This window comes from Osmerus eperlanus, chromosome 14 (genome assembly GCF_963692335.1).
Source record: "Osmerus eperlanus chromosome 14, fOsmEpe2.1, whole genome shotgun sequence".
NCBI lineage: Eukaryota > Metazoa > Chordata > Actinopteri > Osmeriformes > Osmeridae > Osmerus > Osmerus eperlanus.
This window is the reverse complement of record NC_085031.1, coordinates 1,404,629-1,423,858: the sequence shown is the minus strand read 5'-3', so window position 1 is coordinate 1,423,858 and position 19,230 is coordinate 1,404,629. Positions and strand designations below refer to the sequence as shown.

The 19,230-nt window shown below is 46.0% G+C and overlaps 1 protein-coding gene across 3 annotated transcripts in view; it reads right to left on the bottom strand.

Annotated features, from left to right (window-relative positions):
• Nucleotides 1-19,230, bottom strand: part of mcc (MCC regulator of WNT signaling pathway) — a 351,584-nt gene that overhangs the window by 143,127 nt on the left and 189,227 nt on the right. For all 3 annotated transcript variants that reach the window (XM_062478461.1, XM_062478464.1, XM_062478462.1), the window contains one exon: nt 11,972-12,178. In XM_062478461.1, coding sequence (XP_062334445.1) covers nt 11,972-12,178 — 207 coding nt within the window. The remainder of the gene's footprint in view (nt 1-11,971; nt 12,179-19,230) is intronic.

Sequence of the window (19,230 nt, the reverse complement as noted above, 5' to 3'; positions counted from 1 at the left end):
GGCCCCGCTGCTTCATAGGCCACTGGGTTTGGCCGGTGTATCAGTCCTAAGCTACGTAGAAGGTCCAGAGTGGTCAAATCTAAGAGTCCTAAACTGCTAAGTTCCCTAAAATGTAAAATTGTAATAATTTGTAATCTTTTTGTAATTATTTCATATTTTGTTCCAATATTGCTGGGTCAATTGAATGTTGAAAAGAAGAAGAAATGGGCTATATGTTGTTGTTTTTATAGCTAATGTCCAAATAGGCACTTATTGGATACCTTCTTTAAATATTGCTGGTTCAATTGTTCAGAGAGAAGTAATCAATCAGTCTGAGATAGCTTATTAACAACGGCAGTAGGCCTACAAGTTCTGAAATAACAATACATTTCATTTATAAAATAACAATAAAATATCCTCATTAATGTTCATTAAAAATATCCCCAAAGCATTATGTTTCCACCTCCGTGTTTCACGGTGGGGGTGGTGTTTTTGGGGTCATAGGCAGCATTCCTCCTCCTCCAAACAAGGAGTTGAGTTGATGCCAAAGAGCTCAAGTTGGGTCTCATCTGACCACAACACTTTCACCCAGTTATCCTCTGAATCATTCAGGGGCCAGTTGCATAAAAATAGACCTAGTCTTGGACTTAAATGTTACTTTAAGTCTGACTTGCCATAGACACTTGTTGCATAAAACTTCACTATCAGTGACTAACGTAAGACTGACTTAGATAGCCTGTTGCGCTTTGCGTTATGGGTAAAATAAGACACTTCGAAAAAAGAAAACATGGCGGACAAAACAGCGACACTTAACGGCGAAAGATTGATACATTTAAACCTGATGAAAACCTATATCTGTTGGAGAAATACAATATTGAAAAAGTTGTTTTATTAACAAATAGTGTATGCGTTTTTAAGCATCTTCATTTAACCCCAACGCAATTCTATTTATCAACAACTCCAATGCAGATGGCTGTCGTTAGCGTCAATAAAGTGAGTTATGTTGTCATCTACTCACTCGTATAATAAAATGACATTTAGCGGAAAAGCAGAACCCAGTCAAAATTTTCTGCAGTTACAATTAACACATTTTCGTAATAAATGATGCTAAGATAATGATGTAGCCTACTAATAGATCGTTGGCATTGCAACTCAGACCTTACTGCAAGGTTTAGCCAGGGTGAGAGGTGGCTAACTTGTTTTACCTCAAATTAAGTCAGTCTTACTATTTATGCAACAGACAGGCTTAGTTAGACGAGTCTAACCTGACAATTTAAGACAGTCTAAGGCTAGTCTTAAACTAAGTTTTATGCAACTGGCCCCTGATGTTCATTGCCAAACTTCAGACTGGGTTGTACATGTGTTTTCTTGAGCAGGGGGACCTTGCAGGCGCTGCAGGATTTCAGTCCTTCACGGCGTAGTGTGTCACCAATTGTTTTCTTGATGACCATGGTCCCATCTGCCTTGAGATCATTGACAAGTTCCTCCCGTGTAGTTCTGGGCAGATTCCTCACCGTTCTCATGATCGTTTGGACAAGACAAGACTATAGCGTTTTGGGAGACAGTTCAATGGACTAATGAAACCAAACTGGAACTGTTTGCACATATGGACCAGCGGTATGTCTGGCGGATGGAAGCCATCAAACATCACTGAGCTAGAGGCTTTTGCACGTGAAGAATGTGCCAAGATTCTGATTGAGAGGTGTAAGAAAGTTATAAAAGCTAAAGGATGTCCCACAAAGTACTGAAGCTGGGGATTGAATAATACTGCACATGCATTGTATTAAAAAAGTTAAATTTTTCATTTGAAGTTCAATTCTGTTATCAAAATAACTCAAATATGTATCAATAAATATTTTTTGTTGTTTATTAGGGTTCCTCCGGTAGAAGGGAACCAATTGTTTTTGTTAGTATTCTTATTATTATTTTTCCTCTTCTCCGCTAAATGGCTCAATAGCTCAAAAAGCTACAATTTGGCCCAATGATACAACAGGTCACTCACTACTTCCAGACGGCTAGTGGCCCAAGTATACCAATTTTCAGGCATTTTGGAGTCATGGGGCGCTGGGGAAATCACGTAGACATTACTCCAAAATGCCTGAAAATTGGTATACTTGCCTTATTTCTCATGGGGAACAAAAAAGCCTCAAGGACCTATAAAGTCAGCCATGATGGATTTTCCTGTACAGCAAAATTTTGCAAAAACCTTCAAAATCGATCTCCTCTTAAGTTCAAATCCTCTTAAGTTCAAATTAACTTGACATTTTGTACAGATATGTATCATTGATGTATTTAAAAACGTTACTTAAGACAGTTGAATCAAATACAAAATGGCTGAAAGAGGTATATTTATGTAAATGTCCACATATCTTTGTGTCAATAAATCAAATATAATTTTGACTGATGGTTTTTCAAACCTAATAGGGTTCAAGATGACATCACTCTGAAGTGCCATAAACAATTTCACCTTGGTATGTCAATATATGATTGAATTAGAGCAGTTTCAACTTTGACTGAATCTAACAACGCTTACCACAGGAGAACAGCTTACTGTTTTATACAGTAACTGAACATAACAATATTCAACACTGAGAATAGCTCAATGGGCTGGGATGGTGACCTGCAGAGTATAAGGTTGTAGGTTCGAATCCAGCCACAATCTTTTGGCCTGTCATCATTTTGATTATTTGTTTAGTTAAACAAGATGACATCACTCTGAAATACCATGCGCAATTTGTGACAAAAAACCTTTGTCCCAAAGCTGACCAAAGCTAATACTTTGCCCTTTCTATTCATACAATCTCAACATTTGGTGTGTAGCAGAGAGGATAGAGAGACTGACTTGTAAACTTATGCTCATGAGTTCAAATCCCCATTCAGCCTATTGTTGTTGGCCAAACATTAAGTATTTTTGCTCTCTTGTTGTCCAACTCTCGATCTTCTACAGTGTACATGTTTATAATATTTTGCCATTTTGCGGAGGAACCCGCATCGCTGCTTGCAGCTATATTTGGTGGCCAAGCGGCGAAGCTGCAAGGCACCTATTGTATTTGTTATTATTATTGTATTTGGTGGCCAAGCAGCGAAGCTGCGAAGCCACTTAAGTGTTTCTACCTATTATTATTATTATTATTGGTGGCCAAGCAGCGAAGCTGCGGAGCCACTTAAGTGTTTCTACCCTTTCTTATTAGGATTCTTCCGTAAGGAGGATTCAGAAATAAGGGCCACATTGCCCGAGGGACTTGATCTGTTCCACACATGAGGAAGAAACTACAAAATGTTATCATGTGCCAAGGCAACTTCATATCTCCAAAAATGATTAAATTAAAGGAAAACAAATTTATCGCTAACGCTAAAATAATGCTTTACACATCCGCCGGTCAAAAACTGATATTCTGATTCAATCACAAGTTCATATGAAGACTCCTGACTATAGTACACAAATCTGAGAAATAGTTGAATGTCAGACGAAAAGTAGATTTATTGTGAATATTTGAAATATACATGCTTGGCTAATTGCTAGGGCTTCCAATGAACTGTCTCCCTTGATCCACAGCGCGCGCGCTCCAAATCCTCACAGAGGGTGGGCTGACCAAGCCCCCACCCTCACTCCTTGGCTTTTATCAAAAGCCCGGATCTTGGTGTTATTGCATTTCCGATTTTGTATGCAATGGTAAAAAGTTCTCAAAATCCTAAAACATTGATTATATAGGCTAAGGGTGCTCCAATCGATCAGTCGCCGATTATCGACCGATAATAATTTTATATACTTTTATTATATTTTTAAATTATTTTTGTTGTTCACTTTATTGCCCATGGTCCTTTATCTCCTACCAAAAAATAATAATAATTGAAACAATATTTTGACTATGGCCTTTTATGTTGCTGATTTTATATTCTAAAGCTAAAATGTATAAAGACTGTTTATTCTGTTTTTGTAATTTATTATTTGGCAGGATAGTTACATTTGTTTATTTATAAGCAGTTATCAATAACCCAGCGTAGACTGCTATGGTTTATGTTGTGTCTCTAAGAAAGAAAGTGGAATATGTTAAACATGTTTCCTGCCACTAAATAAAGTTGTTAACTTGTTAATTCATGATATTCATTCCATGAGTGCTAACATTTTACCGCCTCAGACGGCATGAGTCTGCCACTGGGCCTTATGAAAAGGCTCTTGTCTTGAATTGCAATGCAGCTACGGGAGGTTCTAGACCATGGGGAGGCAAGCTGGGGCCAGTTGTACTGTTAGAGGGGCCAGTTATATTAAACATTATGGTTGTCATATAGTTTTCTTCCCAGCATTGCAGGCATTTACAGGCAAAAGCAGTGGCACCCCAGAAATGTTTCTCAGGAGTGGCGAAAAAGAGAAGCAGATGCTGTATTCCTCCACAGATACTTGGGCTTGTACATGGAGTTGGACCAGTGACTTCACTTTGACTTGATGGGTGTGATCTATGAAGAATGAACCGCACCATGCAATGGTGAAGGGCTATAACCAGGGGTGCACATAACCTTTTCAGTGAGTACCAGGAGATGGTGTTTGATATTCACCCCATATGTAGCGTGGTCTTAATAAGTGCAGTCTTCCTCACTGTCCTCCTCAGTGTTGCCACCAATGTCCTCCTCAATGCCACCCCCACTGTCCTCTGCTTCAGCTTCCTGCATGGTAGATGATGAAGATTCTGCAGATGCACCTCCCTGTCCTTGGTTAAGCCTCCGATTATCTGTCTCCATCCGCAGGTCAACAGCTTGCTTTGGGTCAAATGTCTCTGTGGTCTGCGTTGACAGGTGAATGTGCATCAGGGCTGAGGGACGAGCATGTGACAGACGAGATCTGTACTTGGTTTTTATTATGTTGAGATGTGAGAATCCCCTCTCACAAGCTCCACTGCTTTAAGGCAGTGTAAGACACAGCTTAACCACCTTGTTGATGTTGGAGTAAGAATCTGGGTTACTTGTATTTCCTATTTGGACCAAGTCATACACATAAGAGGCTCCCAGGCGTTTTTCTCCCTGCTTTAAGCCCATCCATTCTGTCACAGTGGTGTCTTTGTCAAAGTTGCAAGGTAGCCTCATATTTTTTGAGAATGCTGCAAGTTTGTCTTGTCTCTGTCAGCTTTAGCATTAGAAACAGTGTGTGCCCTGTGGCCTTCACCATCAAGCAGAAGTGTGAACTGTCCAATGGCCACCATGAGTTCATCCTTACATTCTCCAATGGTCATCTTTTCCTTCTGAAACCTAATGAATGTAGTCTTCAAAATGTTGCAAATGTCAAGCATGTTTGACAGAAAGCACTGAAAACGCTCTATGCAGATATGCTGCAAGTCACTGTTATCACTCGTAGCCAGTTGCATTTTAATGGCTGGCAATGGTCTTGATATTTTTTGCAGTGTTTCATGCCTCCAAGCAGATCATCTGATATTATGAAACTTCACAAAGGAGATCCCATTTTCTTCACACAGCTTCTTCAGTGCAGCAGTTTTTTTTTTGCTCCACCTTTCTGTAAATAAAACTGAAGCAGCTTGACCACAGGGCCATTAAATGTCTCACAGTAAGGAACGTTTCGATCAGCTGATTTTGCGCAATTCTCCAGTGTGTGTGCAGTGCACAGAATGTGCACAAGGGAGTCTCCAACCGCAGCAAGTCGCTGTAGTTAAGGCACAATGCCGTTGTAGATACCAACGTTGACAGCAGCCCCGTCTGTGCACACAGCGACCAACTTTGTTGTCCAGTCATCCAAGCCTGTGTCCTGGAAAAGTCTCACAAGTTTGGTCAGCACCCAATTCAATCAGTCCAATAAAGTCTGAGGTAAACTCTCCGTTGCTGGACACAGACACAATGTAAACGATTTCCTGCTCAGTTTTAGTAGTGTCCTCAGATCCATCAAAAAGCAGCCCCCAAAATTCAGCAGACTGCAACTTGGGTCGTAACTCCCCGCTATGGTGTGAGCGACGCTCTGCATGATCCGTGTGCTCCTTTCACGTGAATGATATGCACCTCCGACATTTACTCCTAGCCGCTTCAGTAAAGGAATATCTTCAGAATCAAGGGCGTAGGTTTGGTCTCAGCTTTGGTAGGGACACTGCCTGCTGCCCCCCCCCCCATGAATACATGAAATAATGTATTCATGAATTATATGATGCATACATTTGGGCATCCAAATTTATATCACCTTTTTACTAGCTACAAGTATAAGTGTGAATGATAACATTCATGGGTAACATTGACTAAACATCCCTTAAAAAACTGCAATTTAATGCAATCTTTACCAAAATGGACAATTCAATTTCTCACCTGAACCCCTGAATCAGGGGGCTACAGATATAGAGCAGGTTGGTGATGGATGCTGATTCATCACCAACCTGCTCTACATCTGTAGCTTCAGGGTGCTGTTTTTCCTGCAGAGTAATTCACAGTCATACATTTAATACAGACACTAACCATGCTTAGTTGACTGCTGACATTGGTCGAGATTACAGGGATAGCCATATATATGATATTTATCCTTCTGGCTTCTAGGCCAGCTGCTGCTAACAAACTGGTCGAAAGATTGCAGACGCTAGGGATAGATTTAATACAAGCAGAAGTTACATGCTCTACTACACTAACAACTTTCAAAACACGTTTCCATTGTAGAATGCGTGGCGATGTAAGGCTAGCAGGTTTGCACTGTGTGGCTAGTTTTCCTACTAGCTAACTAACAAGAACCTTTTTGATAGCTACTTACTCTCAGATGGCTGAGCGGTTAGGGAATTGGGCTAGTAATCTTAAGGTTGCCAGTTCGATTCCCGGCCGTGAAAAAATGACGTTGTGTCCTTGGGCAAGGCACTTCACCCTACTTGCCTCGGGGGGAATGTCCCCGTACTTACTGTAAGTCGCTCTGGATAAGAGCGTCTGCTAAATGACTAAATGTAAATGTACTCTCTGGGTGGTCTCTTCTTTTTGGGTTGACATTTTCGTATCTATAAAGCACAAAAGTGTCAAAAATATCAATACTGAGACCAAACAAAATACTAATATGAGGCTTTATTATTTCCTGGCGTATTTAGTAACTTAGCGTGTCAGACTACTGCCAGCTTTCTTTCTGCAAGTCACAATTCACGAAGTGTTTCTGACTCTGCCACTTCAGCCAATTAAATAACGTCATCTTGGCTCGAGGGCCCATTGGTTAACTTTGAAATGTATTTTTCACTTTTCTGAGCTACGAACATAGTACAGATAATAATAATACGAATGAATTTCGAAAATTAACAAAATATTGTTGGGGACAATTGTGTCTTTCCCAAACTTTGGTCGCGACTAGTCCCTATGGACCCTATGCAAACCTACGCCCTTGTTCAGAATAGGAAGACATGGGACGTGCGTGTTAAAGAATATATTGTTCTTATTAAAGTTATGCATTGTGCTTATTAAAGGTATGAACTTAGAAGTGTGCTCAGGCTTAAACATTGGGTCTCACACTGAGTGTGGGAAGCAGGCTGTTCTTTGTGTCTCTATCTCTTCATTTTCAGAAACAACCTTGAAACTGGGTGGAGATGGCACCCGAACAGGTGGGACGCGGAGGCAAGAACAACTCCCTGATGCACGAGAGAACAAGCTCAACCCTTTTTTGATACTTGTGTTTTCAATTGCATTGTATATGATATGCTGGGGCAGGGAAAGATAGCCAGTTGGACTTCGTGAACCAGCCCAAACTCTGTTGCGGGTAGGGAAACGTAGACAACCCCAGAGCTCTGTACTTGTTGATTTCCAACTGCTGCATTAAAGCTGATATTATGGGACCTCTGTGACTCCAGACCACTCTTTCTAGAACACAGATTTGTGTCATTGAATACCATCATTACATATTGGAATAGACACAAAGACTTTGAATCCTTCAGTGTTTATCTTTATGGAAGGCGAGGAGAAACATATTAGACAGAGCTTGCCGCTGTTCTTCACTCAGCTTGTCCCGCCATCTGGCAAGTGGGCAAATGGACATTTCTTCTCGGCTGTTTATTAGCAATGGCTTGCGCCACATTCGTGTGCTCCTTGCTTTTTTCATGTTTGTCAAATAAAGGATGGTTTAAATTCTTTGAGCCTTTATAAAACGCACCTGTTTTGTCTGCTAGATGTGGATTTGTGCGGCAAATCTTGCACCACATTTCAGTGCGCTCATCGTTAGCTTCAGCCACTGCACATCTTGGAGCCACTTTTCCGAAAAAAGTATTTTCTTCGGCTCTGGCTCCAATTGGTGTTTCTAGGTGGCGAAACGCTGAAGAAGCTGCTTAATGTCTGTTGCTTTTTGGACATCTCTGACAGTAGTTGACAAGCAACATGTCATGTTAGATGAGAAGATCAAGATCAAGTATGCAAAGGCGCGTAGTAATACAAACGGCATTACGCATTCCTGATTTTTGTCGCGCATGCGTACTTGCTTACCAGTTATGTGCACCCCTTGATATAACCCAGGGTTGATTGTAGCTGGTGTTGGAAAACCCATGTAGTAGGGCAGAATAGAAGAACTGGGCAAAAGGTACTGGTGTGGAAAGTCCCCCAAAATTGTGCAGAATGGGCAGAAAATATTAGATGGCATTGTATCAAGGCCAATTGGAGAAGAAGCCATAGGATATTTACAATTGTAGTAGGCCAATAGATTGTTTTAAAAGTTCAGGGGTGTAATTTGTTGGATATAAAGCCCCCACCTCCCACTCCAGAGACAGTTGGTGACAGAGAGGTGGAGATCATAAGTTAAACATAGGTCATGCATTAAGAGTATAGTTCCAATCAAATTCTGATTTGATTGGAACTATCTCTTTTATACATTTATAGTTGGATTTGACATTTAACATACATTTAATTCATTTAGCAAGTTTTTTTAACTCAAACAACCATAACACAGTACATATGGTGTACACAACTGCAGTCAGATTTGACAAGATTGCTAGCTTGGATGTTATCTTTACATATACATTGTCAGATAGATAATCATATTATAGCATCAGCGCCCTTTGGTACCCAGCATGCAGTGCTGCATGCCAAAAAAATGAAAGCGTTATGGAAAATAGTTTGGTTAGAAAAGCGGAGTGGGGGATTTCAGTTGTTGTGCTTGTTCAGCTAAATGTGTGGAATGTTATTGTTTGTAAGTTAAGATAATCCTGTTGGTCACCCTGATTGTGCATGTTGTGTAGTTTAATGGCACGAGAGAGCCTAACATGTTTGGGTATTTTGAGTCTGCTGTATACTCCCCAGTTACACTCATAAGCAGCAGATTATTTGCACTGTCCTAGCACAGTCTTCCTCATGACTCTTGTCATTTGCGTATTGACTGAGATTCCGGATGACATAAATTCAGGCAGTTTCCACATCTGCAGTTTTCTTGCTAGATTGAATAGCTTTGAAAACAGTGTTGCGGTTAAAATGTATTGATCACGGGTGGTAGAATTTTGGGCTACTTCTAAACCTCATGCGGCAGCCGCATTTCTTCATTGGGGTGACCTGCGCTGGGAGAGAGGGAAACAGCATGGATGGGGAAAGTGTGTGGGCAGAGCAAGCAGTAAAAGTTCATAACCTACACACACTTCCTGTAGTAATATGTCTCCTCACTTTCATAAAGTAATTGTTGCTCCGTTCTGTTGTCTCTGTTCGGTGGTGATAGGAAGCGGCCATTCCCAGTCCTGAGTAAAAGCTTTTAAAGAATGGCATGATGGGCCTGACCAGAGCACAGATGGCCTTACAGAACACGCTTCAAAGTTGTCACTTTCAAAAGGGTGGCATTTTGACCCATCAGGCCAAGATGTCTGAAAATTGGTATGCATGCTTTATTGCTCACGGGGAACAAAAAAGTCTCAAGAACCCATAATGTTGGCAGTATGGATTTTTCTCTACAGTGACAATTTGGGAAGAATTTCAAAAAATGACTTAAAATCAGCCATTGCTCCAATTGTCTTGAAATGTTGTGTACATATATGGAATACATGTCTGTATCATGTCAATTTAGCCAACATTGATGCCTGCAGATATATTTAGGGTTCCTCCGGTAGGTTGAATCTTGTCCTTACAATGTTCAATTTTATAATATTTTGCCATTTCGGGGAGGAACCCGCAACGCTGCTTGCAGTTATATATACACTGAACAAAATAATACATGCAACACTTTTGTTTTTGCCCCCTTTTTCATGAGCTGAACTCAAAGATCTAAGAATTTTTCTATGAATACAAAAAGCCTATTTCTCTCAAATATTTTTCACAAATCTGACTAAATCTGTGTTAGTGAGCACTTCTTTGCCAAGAAAATCCATCCACCTCACAGTTGTGGCATATCAAGATGCTGATTAGACAGCATGATTATTGCACAGGTGTGCCTTAGGCTGGCCACAATAAAAGGTCACTCTAAAATGTGCAGTTTTACTAGTGTATATATATATATTTCAAGCCCTAACGTAAACTAGCAACGCTAACTACGGCGGGATTGCTAACCAGAACAAAGAAGAGCCCACTTCCGCTTTACATTCAACTTTACATTTACATTTAGTCATTTATCAGACGCTCTTAGCACTTTAGTGCTTGAGAGTAAAACACAGCATGCATCTGTTTATGTATGTTTTCACTGCAACTTTAAAGATTTATAGAATTACGTGGGAACATGGATCTACTATGGTTCATTACACCACTACCGACAAATCACCAATTGAAGCAGTTCAGTCAAGACACATGTATTGACTAAGCATTTATTGATGACCATTGACATGAAAATAGGTTTGACTTTGGCAGAGTGGATGTATCTAGGGGAAACACTCCCTGCTTCTAGCATTAGCGAGCAATTATATAAAGCAGAGAGCAAATAGAGTAATAATCCCCCCTGATGGATAGTAACATGCAAACAACATGGGGAAGATGGAGATGGTGGAGGGTGGAAGCAGAACAGATAATACAACGGGAGTGGCCTAAACAGATAGCATTCCACCCAATAGACAACTTCAGGACCCCCCCCCCCCGGACTGCTGTCTGGGGGGGGGGGGGGGTCCTGAAGTTGTCTATTGGGTTGTCCGAAAAGTTGTCCGAAAACCAGTCAGTTACAGTGCGTGTCCACTGCAGCGACGCAAATCGCTTGCCATCGCTCGCTTTCCCACAGTTCACCACGCTCGGGGGCGTTTCAAACAGATTAATGTAAAATGTAGTTCTCTAAAGTCACTGTTGTAGTTGTCATGGCCAAGTGTGCAGACTTGGGTTTACGTACTCGCAACATCGATCAAAATACAACTTGTATACAAAATACAAAACTGTTTAATAGACATAAACGTTGACATGTGTAATTTTTTAAAAATTATATTACTCAAAGTCTGCTAATCTGTCGATATGATAGGGAGTTCCAGCCGGGCTAGCTAGCTACTGTAGTTACCACAGAACGAAGTTACGTAATGTGACTAGACTGAATTTGAAAGTACAAGCACCAACAACTTCGGCAACCTTGCGCCATGCATCGTTTTTTATTAACATCTCTGTACGAATACAGCTATGTATCGTACAGGACTGACCGCAGCCAGTCCTGTACGATACATAGTCCTGTCCACTGCATCGCGTCGCTGCAGTGGACACGCACTGTTAGGGTTAAGGACAGGGTTAGGGGTTAGCTAACCCCTCAAGCTAACCCTCGACCTGATGAGGACTACCCGATGAGGACGAAGAGGAGGACGAGCATGCAGATGAGCTTCCCTGAGACGGTTTCTGACAGTTTGTGCAGAAATTGTCATGTTATCACGATGTGATGTGATTCTCTGTTTGGGTATAAACAGGTTTATATTGGGACAGATTCAAGGGTTTGGCACTGATAGGAAGAAATTCCCCTGTATTTCACAGGCTAATAACACTTTTAAAGACGTTGAAGGCAACCCTTTTAGAAGTATCACAAGGTAAATCCCTCACTTTCTTTATACTTCCGTACATTTCAAGAGACCACTATCCCTCTGTTCCACCAAACCACCAACAGACAAACCCCCTGTTCACTCACCCGTCGTCGTAAGCGATCACGTTCCTCCCGTATGGCATTCATGGTGGCCTTTGTGCGATTGAGGTCTTCCTCTTTGGAACACAGCATTGCCGTCAGGCTCTCGTTCTCTTCCCTGAGGCTTGTTAGCTCCTTCTCCCAGTGAAACCTCTCTTCAGACAGGCTGGGGTAGAAGTCCCGGCCGAGAGCCCCTTCGATCTCCTCCACCGTCTGGGTCGGGGGGGGACCAGACCAGGAAAAAAGAGCAGTTTCAAATCACTTCATAAAACAGTGCACAATGTTTAGGGTGCAGATGATAGAGTCAGGATTTTTTATTAAATATTATTCACTACTCAATTTTGGAAAGTAAGAAGAGGCATAAAAAAATGAAGGATGCCAGGATATAGGTGGGTTCAGCATTCATGCATTTCTCATTTAAAGGGGAAAATGTTGCCAGAGGAAAATATGTCTCAATTCATACAAGGATCATGATTTATGTAATGTCACGACGTGAGGTGGGGTTGGACCCAAATGCAGGGGAGTCGGCAGGCATTGACAAACAAAGGGTTTATTACTCAAAAAACCGGGACACAGACAAGGTAACACGCAGCGACAAAGGGTAATGCTAAGACAAAGAATGGACACAAAACGGGAGCCTAAATACACAGAAAACAAGACACAGGTGGACACAATGAAACTAATGAGAACTCAACGAGACACAGGTGAAGACAATGGGACAGGGAAACACTAGGGCAGGGCAAAACCAAAAACAACAGGGGGGCACGGCTGTGGCCGTGACAGGACCCCCCTCTCAAGGGACATCACCCGACGTCCGACAAGGCAGGGCAGAGGGTCGGGGCAGGTCCGGGGTCGGCCCGGAGGCAGGGCAGAGGGTCGGGGCAGGTCCAGGGGGCGGCCCGGAGGCAGGGCAGAGGGTCGGGGCAGGGGGCGCCTGGGAGCGCGGACGAGGGGGCGCCTGGGAGCGCGGACGAGGGGGCGCCTGGGAGCGCGGACGAGGGGGCGCCTGGGAGCGCGGACGAGGGGGCGCCTGGGAGCGCGGACGAGGGGGCGCCTGGGAGCGCGGACGAGGGGGCGCCTGGGAGCGCGGACGAGGGGGCGCCTGGGAGCGCGGACGAGGGGGCGCGGCCGAGGGGGCGCCTGGGAGCGCGGGGGCGCATGGGAGCGCGGGCACGGGGGCGCATGGGAGCGCGGGGGCGCATGGGAGCGCGGGCACGGTGGCAGGCTGCGGCCAGGAGTCCTCGGGCGGAGGAGGCTGCGGCCAGGAGTCCTCGGGCGGAGGAGGAGGCGGCCAGGAGTCCTCGGGCGGAGGAGGAGGGGGCACAGGGAAGGAACGAGGCCGGGGCACAGGGAAGGAACGAGGCCGGGGCACAGGGAAGGAACGAGGCCGGGGCACAGGGCAGGAACGAGGCCGGGGCACAGGGCAGGAACGAGGCCGGGGCACAGGGCAGGAACGAGGCCGGGGCACAGGGCAGGACCGAGGCTGGGGCACAGGGCAGGACCGAGGCTGGGGCACAGGGCAGGACCGAGGCTGGGGCACAGGGCAAGACCGAGGCTGGGGCACAGGGCAGGACCGAGGCTGGGGCATAGGGCAGGAACGGGGCTGGGTACCGGCGGCAGGCGGCCGAGACTCCCCGGGCAGGAACAGCCTCGGTGCTCTGGGTGCTGGGCGGCACAACCTTGTTCGTCCGGGCGCAGGGCGGCACAACCTCAGGATGAGGCAGGGGCACAGGGCAGGATCGAGGCAGGGGCCCAGGGCAGGACCGAGGCTGGAGTCGGGGTTCGGGTTGGGGCTGGAGCCAAGGTAGGAATCAGGACCTAGGGTGGGCCCTCCGCTGCAGGCTTCGGGGTCCACCAAAGGCAAGCCGGTTCCCCATGAAAGGGTTCGGGGAACTCACCGCTGGGTCCAATTTGGGTCTTAGCATTCTGTCACGACATGAGGTGGGGTTGGACCCAAATGCAGGGGAGTCGGCAGGCATTGACAAACAAAGGGTTTATTACTCAAAAAAACCGGGACACAGACAGGGTAACACGCAGCGACAAAGGGTAATGGCTAAGACAAAGAATGGACACAAAACGGGAACCTAAATACACAGAAACAAACAAGACACAGGTGGACACAATGAAACTAACGAGAATTCAACGAGACACAGGTGAAGACAATGAGACAGGGAAACACTAGGGCAGGGCAAAACCAAAAACAACAGGGGGGCACGGCTGTGGCCGTGACATGTAAAGCCTGGCCTTTTTATCTAGTCCAAATAACCTCTCCTCTCCCAAATAATTCATACCGTATATCCATGTACTGCTGTGTATATTACTGGAGAAATGCATAAGAGAGTGAGAGAGAGAAAGGGAGAGATGGAGTGTACACCCCCATCTGTCAGTATAGATCATCTATGCACTGGACTGATTAATGAGCTTGCAGTAAACAGACAGGCCTAAGAACCGGATTGATCAATCCCTCATCAATCTACAACCTCTCATGCCTCTATCACTCACTTTGTGCTCCACCCATCTATCCCACTTGTCTCTTCGCTCCACTATTCTATGATTTCTCAACCCATCTCTCTCTCCTCTTCAAGATGTAGAGAGTGGGAATGAAAGGAGACATGTCTGGTTCAGGGGCGTGTCTAGAACATTTTGAACAGGGTGGCCAGGCAGGGGCACAGCCCCAGATCAGGGTGGCCATCAACCACGTATCGAGACTCTAAAAAATAAAAAATGTTTATCTACCCTTTCTGTTGTAGGTAATGAAACACTGCGTGTTATATCTCAATAAACTAAAAACAATTCTATGAACATTTTCCTCCTGTGTGTAGTTATTAGTAAATGGTCACGTCCTTAATCTAAATAGAACATCCCGCATATGGGATTTCCCTATGGCAAATAGGGCAACTTTATAATAATTTTCAACAATCTAGAAATAAGTCTACAGTTTCTTCAATGGATTCCGTAAATTGTACAAGTCATACACACCAGAAACATTCTAACTGCAAACTTGAAATGACAGATTTATTATTTGTAGCCTTACTCATACATTTAGAACCCTTTATTCAGTAATGTTACCATTATTTATAGATTCCTAGAGTAATAACAAACATAAACAATATATATTTTCTGTAATTGGGCATTGGAAAGTGTGATTTTCTAAAGGTGAAGTTCGACCCATAACTTTAAACCCCCACATTTTGTATTATTGTTTTATTTAACTCCTCCCTGAGTCACCACCTTACCGTGGTGGAGGGAATTGCGTGTCCTAGTGATCCTGGAAGCTATGTTGTCGGGGGCTTTATGCCCCTTGTAAGGTCACCCAAGGCAAACAGATTCCAGACGAAGTACCAGACAAAGCGTGGCTCAAAAACCTACCATGAAGAAAACAAACAATGGTTCTCAGTTGCCCCTGCCCGGAAGCGGGTCACCGGGGCCCCCCCCTGGAGCCAGGCCCGGGGGTGGGGCTCTATGGCGAGCGCCTGGTGGCCGGGCCTTTTCCCAAGGGGCCTGGCCGGGCACAGCCCGAAGAGACAACGTGGGACCCCCTTCCAGTGGGCTCACCATCTGCAGGAGGGGTCATGGGGGTCGGGTGCAGTGTGAGACGGGCGGCGGCCAAAGGCGGGGGCCTTGGCGGTCCGATCCTCGGCTGCAGAAGCTAGCTTTAGGGACGTGGAACGTCACCTCGCTGGCGGGAAAGGAGCCGGCGCTGGTGCGCGAGGTAGAGAAGTTCCGGCTAGATATATTCGGCCTCGCCTCAACGCACAGCATCGGCTCCGGAACCAGTCTCCTTGAGAGGGGCTGGACACTCTGGAGTTGCCCTCGGTGAGAGGCGTCGAGCTGGGGTGGGAATACTTGTTTCCCCTCGGTTAGGCGCCTGTACGCTGGGGTTCACCCCGGTGGACGAGAGGGTAGCCTCCCTCCACCTTCGGGTGGGGGGACGGGTCCTCACTGTTGTTTGTGCTTACGCAACAAACGGCAGCGCAGAGTACCCACCCTTTTTGGAGTCTCTGGGAGGGGTGCTGAAAAGCGCTCCTCCCGGAGCGCTTTCCAGCACGCCATGCCCTCGTCCTCCTGGGGGACTTCAATGCTCATGTGGGCAATGACAGTGAGACCTGGAGGGGCGTGATTGGGAGGAACGGCCCCCCCGATCTGAACCCGAGCGGTGTTTTGTTGTTGGACTTCTGTGCTAGACGCGGCTTGTCCATAACGAACACCATGTTCAAGCATAAGGGTGTCCATATGTGCACTTGGCACCAGGACACCCGAGGTCTCAATTCGATGATAGACTTTGTAGTCGTGTCGTCGGATCTGAGGCCGAATGTCTTGGACACTCGGGTGAGGAGAGGGGCGGAGCTGTAAACTGATCATCACCTGGTGGTGAGTTGGCTACGATGGTGGGGGAAGACGCCGGTCAGGCCTGGCAGGCCCAAACGTAATGTGAGGGTCTTCCGGGAACGGCTGGCAGAATCTCCTGTCAGAAGGAGCTTCAACTCTCACCTCCGGGAGAGCTTCGATCATGTCTCGGGGGAGGCCGGGGACATTGAGTCCGAATGGGCCATGTTCCGGGCCTCCATTGTTGAGGCGGCTGACCGGAGCTTGCGGACGCAAGGCGGTCGGTGCATGTCGCGGCGGTAACCCTCGGACGGTGGTGGACGCCGGAGGTGAGAGAAGCCGTCAAGCTGAAGAAGGAGGCCTATTGGACTTTATTGGCTGGTAGGACTCCAGAGGCAGCTGATGTGTACCGGCAGGCCAAGCGGAATGCGGCTTTGGCGGTCGCGGAGGCAAAAACCCGGGCATGGGAGGAGTTCGGCGAGGCCATGGAGAATGACTTCCGAACGGCTTCGAAAAGGTTCTGGACCACCATCCGGCGACTCAGGAGGGGGAAGCAGTGCACTGTCAACACTGTATATGGTGGGAATGGTGCGCTGCTGACCTCGATGGGGGACGTCCTGGATCTATGGAAGGAATACTTTGAAGACCTCCTTAATCCCACCAACACGCTTTCCGACGTGGAGGCAGAGTCTGGGGACATTGGGGGGGGCCCTTCTATCTCTGGGGCTGAGGTCGCCGAGGTGGTTGAAAAGCTCTGCGGTGGCAAGGCCCCTGGGGTGGATGAGGTCCGCCCGGAGTTCCTTAAGGCTCTGGATGTTGTAGGGCTGTCTTGGTTGACTAGGGCTGGGCGATATGGCCTAAAATGTTTATCACGGTATAATTCGTAAGCACTGACGGTATCGTTATATATCACAATATATTAGTTATTCTTAAAATGTCATGACAATGCAATCCGCACTGCAGCGGCTAATCTACCGCACTCGGACGGATTTGCATTGGGTAACTCCGGTGTGTCAAATGAGTTTTCCAAATTTTGCAGTGTTTAATTGCCACGGAAGAGCGACTTCTCAGTAGCCTACGCATTCAACAGTAGCCTACGTTTATCGGATCGCAAGAAAACTGTTAAATATTTGTAGTGAGTTAGCTCTACCTATAAACAATTATTACATGGCTGAATACTCAATTCTGTTTGTTTACAATAAACATTTCACAATTCTAACCAACTTGGCATTGGATTTGTCAAACGCATTCTGGTAGATTCATTTTTGCACACATGCACGGCTTTCAGGTGGTGAAAAAGATTGCTAGTGTTTCCACCTTTGGCTAGCACAATTCAATGACACAACTTACAGAGTAGTGTTTGGTCGATGTTGGATAACTTGAAACCAAACCATTTCCAAACGACAGAAGAGGCCCCCTTTTTTACCAATTCGTCCGGCAAATAAACCCCACTGGCTTTATTTTCAGACATCATTAACGCTTGCTTACACTTGCCAACAAAAGCAGTTTACTCATATGAATGTTTGCTTCCTCGGAGTTGCGCTAGCTTGTTTGTTGATTTTCATTGGCTGGGACAATGGGTGCAGTGCATGCTGCATGTTTTTTTTTGTAAAAGATACAAATTTGAACTAGCCCACTAGGCAGTATCACTTATATTTTATACCAAATAGAAACACTTAATATTTAATACATTTATTAATATATCAGGTGTCAGGTGGCTGAGTGGTTAGGGAATCGGGCTAGTAATCTGAAGGTTGTTGGTTCGATTCCCGGCTGTGTCAAATGACGTTGTGTCCTTGGGCAAGGCACTTCACCCTACTTGCCTCGGGGAGAATGTCCCTGTACTTACTGTAAGTCGCTCTGGATAAGAGCGTCTGCTAAATGAATAAATGTAAATATCGTGATATCCATGATATGGCAAAATCCATATCATGGCACAACGCAATACCGGTATTCGCGTTCATACCGGTATACCGCCCACCCCTATGGTTGACACGACTCTGCAACATCGCGTGGACATCGGGGACAGTGCCTCTGGACTGGCAGACCGGGCTGGTGGTTCCCCTCTTTAAAAAGGGGGACCGGAGGGTGTGCTCCAACTTTAGGGGGATCACACTCCTCAGCCTCCCTGTGAAAGTCTATTCAGGGGTTCTGGAGAGGAGGGTCCGTCGGATTGTCGACTCAGGTTCAGGAGGAGCAATGTGGTTTTCGTCCTGGCCGTGGCACTGTGGACCAGCTCTACACCCTCGGCAGGGTTCTGGAGGGTGCATGGGAGTTCGCCCAACCAGTCTACACGTTTTGTGGATTTGGAAAAGGCGTTCGACCGTGTCCCTCGGGGGCTCATGTGGGGGGTGCTCCGGGAGTACGGGGTACCGGACTCCCTGATCGGGGCTGTCCGGTCCCTGTACGACCGGTCCCAGAGTTTGGTCCGCATTGCCGGTAGTAAGTCGAACCTGTTCCCGGTGAGGGTTGGACTCCGCCAGGGCTGCCCTTTGTCACCGATTCTGTTCATAACTTATATGGACAGAATTTCTAGGCGCAGCCAGGGCGTTGAGGGGGTCCGGTTTGGTGACCTCAGGATGGGGTCGCTGCTTTTTGCGGATGATGTGGTCCTGATGGCTTCATCGGGCCGTGACCTTCAGCTCTCACTGGAGCGGTTCGCAACCGAATGCGAAGCGGCTGGGATGGGAATCAGCACCTCCAAATCTGAGGCCATGGTTATCGACCGGAAAAGGGTGGAGTGCAATCTCCGGGTCTGGGAGGAGATCTTGACCCAAGCCGAGGAGTTCAAGTATCTCGGAGTCTTGTTCACGAGTGAGGGAAGAATGGAGCGCGAGATCGACAAGCGGATCTGTGCGGCGTCCGCAGTGATGCGGGCTCTGCATCGGTCCGTCGTGGTGAAGAAGGAGCTGAGTCGAAAGGCGAAGCTCTCTATTTAC